Source organism: Excalfactoria chinensis, chromosome 11, assembly GCF_039878825.1.
Source record: "Excalfactoria chinensis isolate bCotChi1 chromosome 11, bCotChi1.hap2, whole genome shotgun sequence".
NCBI classification, from domain to species: domain Eukaryota; kingdom Metazoa; phylum Chordata; class Aves; order Galliformes; family Phasianidae; genus Excalfactoria; species Excalfactoria chinensis.
In genome coordinates, this window is record NC_092835.1 from 17058110 (window position 1) to 17067671 (window position 9562).

General features: G+C 59.3%; 1 protein-coding gene across 1 annotated transcript; it reads left to right on the forward strand.

The window, feature by feature from the left end:
* The first annotated feature begins 379 nt into the window (after positions 1-379).
* Positions 380-9418, forward strand: HSD11B2 (hydroxysteroid 11-beta dehydrogenase 2). Its single transcript, XM_072346397.1, has 5 exons — positions 380-693; positions 7134-7346; positions 8076-8261; positions 8460-8597; positions 8886-9418. Exons 1-5 carry the CDS (start codon positions 426-428, stop codon positions 9239-9241), a joined length of 1161 nt encoding a protein of 386 aa, XP_072202498.1. The 5' UTR covers positions 380-425; the 3' UTR covers positions 9242-9418.
* The last annotated feature ends 144 nt before the right edge of the window (positions 9419-9562 follow it).

A 9562-nucleotide genomic window follows, 5' to 3' on the forward strand; every position in this document is an offset into this window, starting at 1 on the left:
GAGCTGAACCGAGCCAACTTGAACGAAGCGAATGGAACCAAACAGAACTGAACTGAGCTGAACTGACCAAACGGAGCAGAACCGAACCGAACCGTCTTGGAGCGAGCTGGAGTGCGTTGAACCGAACTGATCCGTGCCGAGCTGAACTGAGCTGAGCCCCGCGCGGTGCCGAACCGAGCTGAGCCGCTCCTACCCGCGCCGAACCCAACTGTGCCAAACTGAGCAGAACCGAACCGAGCCGTGCCGAGCCCGCTCCTCCCTCGCCGCCCCTCCCTCCGCTCCCCCCATTGGCCACCCCCCGCCCCTCCCTCCCCTCTCCTCCCGCCTCCCCCCGCTATAAGCTCCCCGCGGTGGCACCACGCGGCCGGTGCGGCGGGGCCGGGCCGGCGCGGAACGTCCCATCCCATCCTTTCCCATCGCATCACATGGAGCGAGCGGAGCGGTGGGCGTACGGAGCGCTGTGGGCGGCGCTGGGGGGCGGCTTAGCGCTGCGGGCGGCGCGGGGAGACGTGGTGCTGGGCCGGGCGCTGGCCGTGCCGCTGGCTTTGCTGGCCGCTGTGCAGAGCCTGTGCCGAGCCTGCCTGCCGCTGCCCCTCGGGCTCGCCCTGGCCGCCGCGTCCGCCTGCCTGCTGCTCCGCTGGGCGCCCGGCAGGAGGCTGCTGCCGGTGGAGGGCAGGGCGGTGCTGGTCACAGGTGAGCGCGGTGCGGTGCCGGGGTGCTCCGGGTGGTGCCGGGGATGCGCTCCGGGGATGCGCTGCTCGCCGGGGAGACGCGCGCGGACGTCGCCGGGGTCGCTCCTCTCGGAGCGGGGCTGCGCTTCCGTGGGGTGTCCCGGTGTGTGCGGGCGTCCCGCAGCCCGGGGTGGGTTCACAGAATCGTTTGGGTTGGAAGGGACCCGAAAGGCCGAACGGTCCCGCGGTGAGCAGGGACGCCCACAGCTCCATCAGTGCTCACAGCCCCGTTCCGTCACCTTGGCTGTGTGCAGGGATGGGGCACCACCAGCTCTCTGTGCAGCCTGTGCCACTGCCTCACCGCCCTGACTGCAAAGAACTTCTTCCTTAGCTCCAGTCTATATCTGCCCTCTTTTGGTTTGAATCTATTCCCCCTCGTCCTATCACAGCAGACCCTGCTAAAGAGTCTGTCCCCTTCTCTCTCGCAGCCCTGCGGAGGTACCTAGGGTTGCTGAGCTCTGGAGAAGGGCATCCCCAAGGAGGAGGGAATGGTTCGACCCTATGGTGGGGGCCGTGGGGCAGCCCAGTGCTACGGGGGTCACCCCATACGGCGCTGATATCGGCCATGCACAGGTGTGTACAGGTGCCTTCCTCCTGGCCATGGGGCTGCAGGGAGGGAGCTGTGGGCACCACTTGGTGCTGTCCTGAGGTCCCGTTGGGCTCTGGAGAGCTGATCCAAGGAATCACAGACTCATTAAAGCTGGAGAAGACCTCTCAGATCCCCAAGTCCAAACCCACTCTCACCACATCCCTCAGTGCCATATCTCTGCTGTTCTTGAACACCTCCAGGGACAGTGACTCCCCCACCTCCCTGTGCAGAAGCCTCACTGCTCCTTCAGTTTCTCCTAACATCCTACCAGCTCCAAAGAGAAGGGCAAGGCTGAGCCCAGCCATGGGGCAGGATGGTGCCATGGGGCAGGATGGTGCCACGGGGCTCAGCCAGCGTGGGGTTGGCATCAGCCACACGACGGTGACTCAGTGCTGGAACACGGTGTTCTCACCCCGTAGCACAGTGACACCTGCGGCCCCGCCGTGTTTGCTCTCGGCAGTAAATGCTTTGTGGTTGGGCAGGTTCAATTTGCGGGTGCTGAGGTGAAGCACCTCTGGGGGAGAAATGCAGTGCTGGAGGTGCCGGGCTGCACGTTTTGGTGCTTCGCATCAATTTAAGAGCACAGAGGGACGTTGCTGGGCCTCACGGTCCCCGTTTAGGGCCTGAAATGGGTCAGAGCTTAACACCATGCTCAAGGTTAGCAGCGGTTGTGCAGCCCCATCCTGTAGCCTTGCCAGATGTTGGAGCAGCTGCTGGCTGCGGGAGGCAGTGATTCCATCCAGATGTTGGGGCTGTGGAGGTGCAAATGCTTCCCTGTGAGCACAGCAGCATCATTTCTGTCCCAGCCTCGGGGCTCTGGTGCTGCCCCACACCTGATTGCTCAGTTTTGAGAGGTTTAGAGTGAGGATTTGGAGCCACTCAGTGATTTTTGCTTATGAATAACTGCTGGAGCTGGGCACGGTGGGGATTGTGTTCACTGGGTATCCAGGCTTGTGGGTTCTTCTTCCTCTGGAGCCACACCACAGAATGGTTTGGGTTGGAAGAGCCCCTAATAATGCCATCCTAAGGCCACTGTGACCTTTGGCTGCTCCCTTCCCTGTCTCTACTTCCAGGCTTGGTTGGGTGTCACACCTCTTCCCACACCAGCTGTGCCTGTCCTATGCAGGAGGTTGTGCGTAGGAGTTGGGCCCCATGACCATTATGGGTGCCCTCCAACTGTGATATGATGCTGCCCTACCGTTGTCCTTCAGTTCAGTGGGGCTACGTCCAACTGCTCTTGTGTGTTTCAGGGGCAGGTACCCCAAGATGGCCTTGTGAGTCACACAGCCCTGCACAGATTCAGCTGCACACAGTGTTGGCTTGGGGTGGCCATGAGGGGTGGCTCAAAGCCCACGGGTCCCAACAGCCCATGCTGTTCCAGAAGCTGGGCTTCCAAAAACACCTGAACTTCCCATGTTCTGCAAGAGAAAATGGGGTCAGCCTGATGGCAGCGTGAGGATGGGCAGGACATGTGATGGGCATTTGGTGTCACTCTCATGCCAATGGGACAAATGGGATGGTCCCTTATGCCCCATGTAGAATTTCACCACCAAGTTACCCCAGTGGGAAGGACCTTACAGCCCACCCGATCCCTCCATGGCGGGGGCACTTCCATAGACCTCAGCCCCATCCTGCCTGGCCCTGAGCATCTGTAGGGATGGGGCACCCACACTTCTCCAGCCAGCTGTGTTGGGGCCTCACTGCCCTCATAGTGAAGGATTCCTTCTGGCATCTAGCATCAGTCTCTCCCTTTTAGTTTGGAGTTTAGGTTTGCCATAGCCATGGCTTCCCTGGGGCCGCGTGTCCTTCCAGCGACAGCTCCTGCTGATGGATCACCATCGTGTTCCCGGCTCACCGTGTTCCCTCTGCCGGCCATTATTCACCCACTTATCGCCAAGGCTCTTCACAACAACTTCCTCTTTTGGGGGGACATAAATCCCACATTAGCTCTGATGAAAGGTACAGGCTGTGCCATTGCCCTCAGATCCTTGTCACTGCTTTGTCCCTGCCCCGAGCATCCCATCGCCGCCTCCAGCAGCAGCACGTGGGCACCGAGTACAGAAGATGCTCAGATGTCCCTTTTGGGAGCGTGACACCCCATGCAGAAAGCTCTGCTCCAGCACTGAAGTGCTGCTTCTAGGAAATTCCCTGTATGCTCTTTCTGCGAAGTGCTGACTTCGTAACAGCTCTGGCTTAGGGGAGCTGCTTCCTCCCCTGCGGTTGTTTCTGAGCCTCCCCGTGGCCCCAGTGGGACTCGCTCAGTGCTGTGTGTCCTGCTGCTCCCCTGCATGCCTGGGTGTCCTCAGCCCACAGTGTGTCCCATTGGGTTGGGACAAGTCTTGAAATGCCCTCAGCCCATCGTGTGATCAATTGGGTTGGGCAAACTCTTGAAATGCCTTTAACCCACAGTGTGCCCCATTGGGTTGGGCCAACTCTTGGGATGCCCGGCACCCCTCACTGCTGGCCCCATTGGAGCAGGGGTTGCTCCAATTGGAGGCTCTCAGTAGGCTGATGGTGACCTTGTCCTCAAGCATGGCATCAGCACTGCTTGGGCTCATGCGTGTCCTGGCTGCATGAAAGTAATTGCATTACCCCATAACTCCATTAGTGACCCCATTAGCAACCCACGGTGACTCAGCCATGCGTGTTGGGGTGCAGGAAGGCAGCTGGGTGGCCTTGGTGACAGTGACCAGCACACTGTGTCCCCACTGCTCTGGCAATGTTGGGGCCCCGATGCTGACGTACCACAGCCAGCACCTGCTCCTGCCAAATGGGCCTTAATTTGGGAGCCCTGCTCACATCCTCAGGGCTCTTCTCCGTCTTCGCTGCTGCCTCTGGTTGTCAAGGCAGGAAATCAGATTTTCCCCCGCTTCTCTCAGGTTTGTTAAGTGAAACATATCCTCCCAGGCAGAGGTTATGGCACATAATGCTCCGTAAGCGCTCGACTGATCCGTTGTAATTCATCCCATCTGGCTGCCACAGCCGGCCACCTCTTTCCCTGGCTCCTACTCAGGGATCGGGTCCCAAAGAGTCCCTGTAGGGTTTTGGTTCTTTCTCTTGTGGCTTTCTGGGCATGGGGTGACGTGCAGATGGTGCATCCTATGGACGATGTGTCTCATAGCCGGTGTATCCTGTGCTGTGCGCTCCGTGGATGGAGCATCCCACAGCTGGTGTGATCCATGTGTGGTGTGTCCCATGGGTGCTGAGTCCTGTGGGTTGTCTGTCCCATGGATGGTGCACTCCATGGTTGGTGCATCTCATGGTTGCCATAACTCACTGCTGGTGTGTGCTGTACGTGGTGCGCCCCATAGTATGCCATAACCCGTGGTTGGTGCATTCCCATGGTTGATGTATCCCATGAATACTAAGAGCAGCCAACCAACAACATCCTTATCTTATAAGAGCTGGGACCGGCTCAAATGTGAGCCAGGGCCCGATTTCACATTAATCCTATTAAAAACCAGACATTTAACAAAAAGGAGCTGTGTGACCAAGCCTTAAAACCAACCGAGGGATGGGCTGCGCCTCCTGCCACCCGTGGGCACAGGGCAGCTCCCGGGGCGTGGGGAAGGGGACGGAGAGGCTGGGGCGGCTCAGCTGCTGTGGGCACAGGTGCCGTGCTGTCCCCTCCCTCGCCGCAGCCCTGCCAAGAATGTGTTCCCTCGGCGTGGGCTGACATCACCCGCAGAGCAGAGCGCTGCTCTCTCCAAGCGCGCCCGGCATCCGGGAGGTGTTGGCTGCGGGGCTGTGCTGTGCTCCACACACACACACACAGCCTTTTGTTCTGTGCCTCCTCCTGCCCACCCCATGCCTTTGGGGTGGTCCCCAGAAGGGCTGCGCAGATCCAACTTTGGCTCTGGCTTTGCCCCGTTTGGTGGCTCTTCCCCATCCTTTGGGGTCTGCTCTGTGCCTTAGTGTCCCCATATCCATTCAGGTGATGCACGCCAAACCCTTCCATCCCCACCGATGTCTGTGCTCTGCATCCTTCCAGCATCCCCTCCTGCTGTGCTCCCCTTATCTATGAGGTTTTTGGGGTGGCGCTGCTTGTGACTTCCTTCTGTCCCCATGAGTCCCTGCCTGGCCCTGGCAGAAGGGCTCATCTCAGAGCCAACCTCCGCCTGTTTGCCTTGGCATCCCGGGCAGGATTTGCACGTGAGCCCCTGGAGACAACAAGCAGCTCAGCTCTAATCCTCTTGGCTGCAGCGCCCGGCTCCCCTCGGGCTCACGGCCTTGGGGCTCACACCGTGCACGCTCTGTGGCTGCAGTGCTGGAGCTGCTGCTCTGCACTCCCCGGGTTGTTTCCAGCTTAGAGGAGCTCTGGGTGTTGCACGTCCTTGAGTGACTCCCAGAAACATGCTGGGAGAAAAGTAGGTGAGTGGTGATGGGTGTGCAAGAGGATGCGTGTGCCATGCAGCGAGTGGGCAAGGTGAGGAGTGCACAAGGTGATTGACCGTGCAATGCATTGCATGTGCAAAGTGATTGTGCAGTGCAACAGGCATGCAAGGTGGTGAGAGTGCAATGTAGTATGGGGATGCAAAACAATCGATGAGCATGCAGTGCGGTGAGCATGCAAGGTGAGGAGCAAGTGACCATGCAAAGGGACGGACACACAAGGTGATAAGCATGTAAAAAGATGACCATGCATTGTGGTGAATGTACCAGGTGGGCCTGCAGCGTGCTCAGCATGCCATGAAATGAGCATGCAACACCGTGAGCGTGTGACACTCATTTGCCTCGAGGTCTTTGCCGGCCCCAAAGCTGCTGCTTTGCTCCCTGTGCCCCACTGAACTTCAGGAGCCCTGCATGATGTGTGGGGCAGGCAGTCAGCCCCACTTTGCAGCCTGGTTTTGCAGGACAGGGTTTGAGGCTCCTGTTGGGTTTCGTAGGTGCTGCTGTGGTTTGAGGCTGGGACAGATTCTGTGCCCCAGTGCCCGCTCACGCTTTGTTTGCCAGCATTATCTTTATTGTGGTTTTCTCTTGCCCTATTGGGTAATGGGGTGACGCACCCCATCTTCTTTATGGCTTTATGGCACTGCAGTGAAGGACGTGGGGGCACGGCACTTATCGAGCTGTGGGCCCCAGGCACAGCATGTGGCCCTTTATGGGTCCGTGCTTTGGGTTTCTATGACTGAAAAGGGGAGCTGGGTGGGCTAACCCTACGTGGTTCACCCTGTGCAGAGTCCCCATGTCCTGCGTGGTGCGGCTGTCCCCAGGAGCACCCGTGGTGCCCAGGTAGGGTGCAGCTGGGGCCAACCCAGCAGCGTTCCCTGTTAATGGTTAATGGGGCCGCGCTATCGGCACTGCCATCAGCTGGGAACGCGCTGTTCCACACCGCCTGTTTGCTCTCAGCCCCATCTCCCGCAGGGCTCTCCCTTGGGCACAGGGCTGGCTTGGGTGCTGCCATGTGGGACATCCCTTGGGGTGCCCTGGGGCCTGGAAGGCAACAGGAGCACATGCAGTCCCCCTTTTTCCCCCCGTTATTCCCAACCCCCTGGGTAGTTTTGGCCATCTAACATCTCCCTGGCCTTGCAGTGGTGGAGGTGGGGACGCTGTGGGTCTCTGTGTGTCAGCGCAGGGCTCGGAGCCCATCCTGCCGTCGCCTCGTGGGTGCCCCCCTGCGCTCAGCCTTTTATCAGCTGTCAGCATCAGCAGGGCGATGGGTTTGCCGATAAGGAGTGTTTTCTTCCTCCTGTGTGAGAGAGGAAAAACAGCAGCGCCGTGACCTGCGGGTGCCCTGGGACAAGGTCATGTCCCCGTGGGGTCCCTGCGTGGCCATACCCGGCTCCTCACAGTGCAACCATTGGCTCTTGCAGGCTGCGACTCGGGCTTTGGGCAGGCGACAGCGCGGCACTTGGACTCCTTGGGCTTCCGTGTCTTCGCCAGCGTGCTGGATCCACGCGGCCCTGGAGCCCAGGAGCTGCAGAGGAGCTGCTCAGCCCGGCTCACGCTGCTGCGCATGGACCTCACCAAGCCCGAGGACATCCAGAGCGTCCTGCAGCACATCCAGGCCCACACCAATGGCACAGGTGGGAGCTCACAGCATCTACATACAGCTCCCCCGCTCCCCTATCCATGGATGCATCATGGAAAGCCCCTATAGTCCCACCCCCAGGACCTCCATTTGTGTCCCCATCCATGGATGCATCATGGAAACCCCATACGACACCCCAGGATCCTCACTTGTGTCCCCATCCACGGGTGCACAGTAGAAACACCATACAACCCCCCAGGACCCCCACTGGTGTCCCTATTCTTGGATTCATTTTGGAAACCCCATATACCACCCGCAGGATTCCCACTTGTATCCCTATCCATGGATGCATTGTGGAAACACCATTCAGCCCCCCCAGAACTCACACTCGTGTCCCCATCCAGGGATACATCCCTATGAGCCATCAAGTTGGCTACAGACGTGCCAAAGTTTGTCCCAACGCTATATAGGGCTGCCATGGTGGGGGAGCAGCTAGGGCCCCCCAGTATCTCCACTTGTGTGTCCCTATCCATGGTTACACCCCAGGAACTCCATGCAACCCCCAGGACCCCCCATCCATGGATGCATCCTGGGAACCCCATACAACCATCACATGTAGGTCCTCCACTTGTGTCCCAATTCATGGGTACCTTGCTATGGGCCACCATCTTGGCCAAAGGGTTTGTTTCAATGCTCCCTATATTGGGCTCCCATGAATGGGGGAACCATCTAAGCCCCCCAGCATGGTGCTATCCCATTTTTCAGAGCAGCCCCTCTCCCACAGGTCTCTGGGGCTTGGTGAACAACGCTGGCTTCAATGACATCATCGCCGACGCTGAGCTCTCGCCATTGGGCAACTTCCGCACCTGCATGGAGGTCAACTTCTTTGGCTCACTGGAGCTCACCAAGGGGCTGCTGCCCCTACTGCGCTCCGCTGGCGGCCGCATCGTCACCGTCAGCAGCCCAGCAGGTGAGCAGCCCTGTCGGACACAGGGATGTGGGGTTGGGAGCCCCACAGGGATGCGTGGCGGATTCAGGTGCACGGTGAGCATCGCTGCGTGGGTTTTTGGTACCTGTAGGCGTTGTGCAAAGAGTAGAGTTCAGCCATGAGGGTGTTTGCTGCACACGGGGCTGTGTGAGAGCTGTGGGCTTGTGCTTCTCCCCACAGGTGACCTGCCCTTCCCCTGCCTGGCAGCCTATGGGGCATCAAAGGCTGCACTCAGCCTGCTCATGGACACGTTCCGCAGTGAGCTGCAGCCCTGGGGTGTCAAAGTCAGCCTCATCCTGCCTGGGTACTTCAAAACAGGTGAGAGAGGCGGCCCCAGCCACTGCCCTGGGACTGTGGCTGGAATCACAGCATTATGGTTGGGAAAGAGCGCAGAGTCCAACCATCGACCCATCCCCACCACGTTTGGGCTCTCCCTTTTACAACAGCCGCTATCGCTCCCACCTCACAGTCAGTCTCCACTGGGGTTTTAGAGGGACCACCCCCACCACGTGCTCCCTTCTCTCCCCATGGGCATCCCTATGAGCGTGGGCCACCCAGGATGGGGTTTCTGGACCACGCGTGTCTCATGGGGTCCCCCCTTTGCAGCCACCTGCGACCCAGACTTCTGGAAGCTGCGGAAGGAGCAGCTGGTGGCCCGTCTGCCCCAGGAGCTGCTGCAGGCTTACGGCGAGGACTACGTGGAGGAGATCAACCGGCAGTTCATCCAGTTCATGAAGGTGGCTGTGGAGGACCTCAGTGCGGTGGTGAACAGCATCACGGACGGGCTGCTGGCCGCCAACCCCGCTGTGCGCTACTACCCAGGGCAGGGCCTTGGGCTCATGTATTTCATCCACCGCTACCTGCCCTACTTTGTCCGAGACTTGTTCCTCAAAGGATTATTCATCAACCCCAAGCTGCCCCGAGCGCTGCGGCCGGAACACAAGGACGCCAAGAAGCCCTGACCTTGGCCGCACGCGGGGCAGCCGTCAGCACTAGACCTCAAACCAAATTGCTTTTACCCAAAATCAGGCAGATGCAGATCTATTTTCTATCGTGCGAGAATCAACGTTTTTCTAGAGACTTTGGGTGTTTTTTTGTTTTGTATTATTATTATTATTGTATTATTATTATTTTTTCTAACCCCGCGTTCCCCCCCCCCCCCCCCCCCCACGCCTGACTCCGCGCGCTGGGCCGCACCTCGGGCATTTCTCAGCCAAGTGGCAGCTTGTTGAGCACTGCCAGAGCCCTGCAGCCAGGCCAGGCCAGCCCCTGCCTCCCCACCC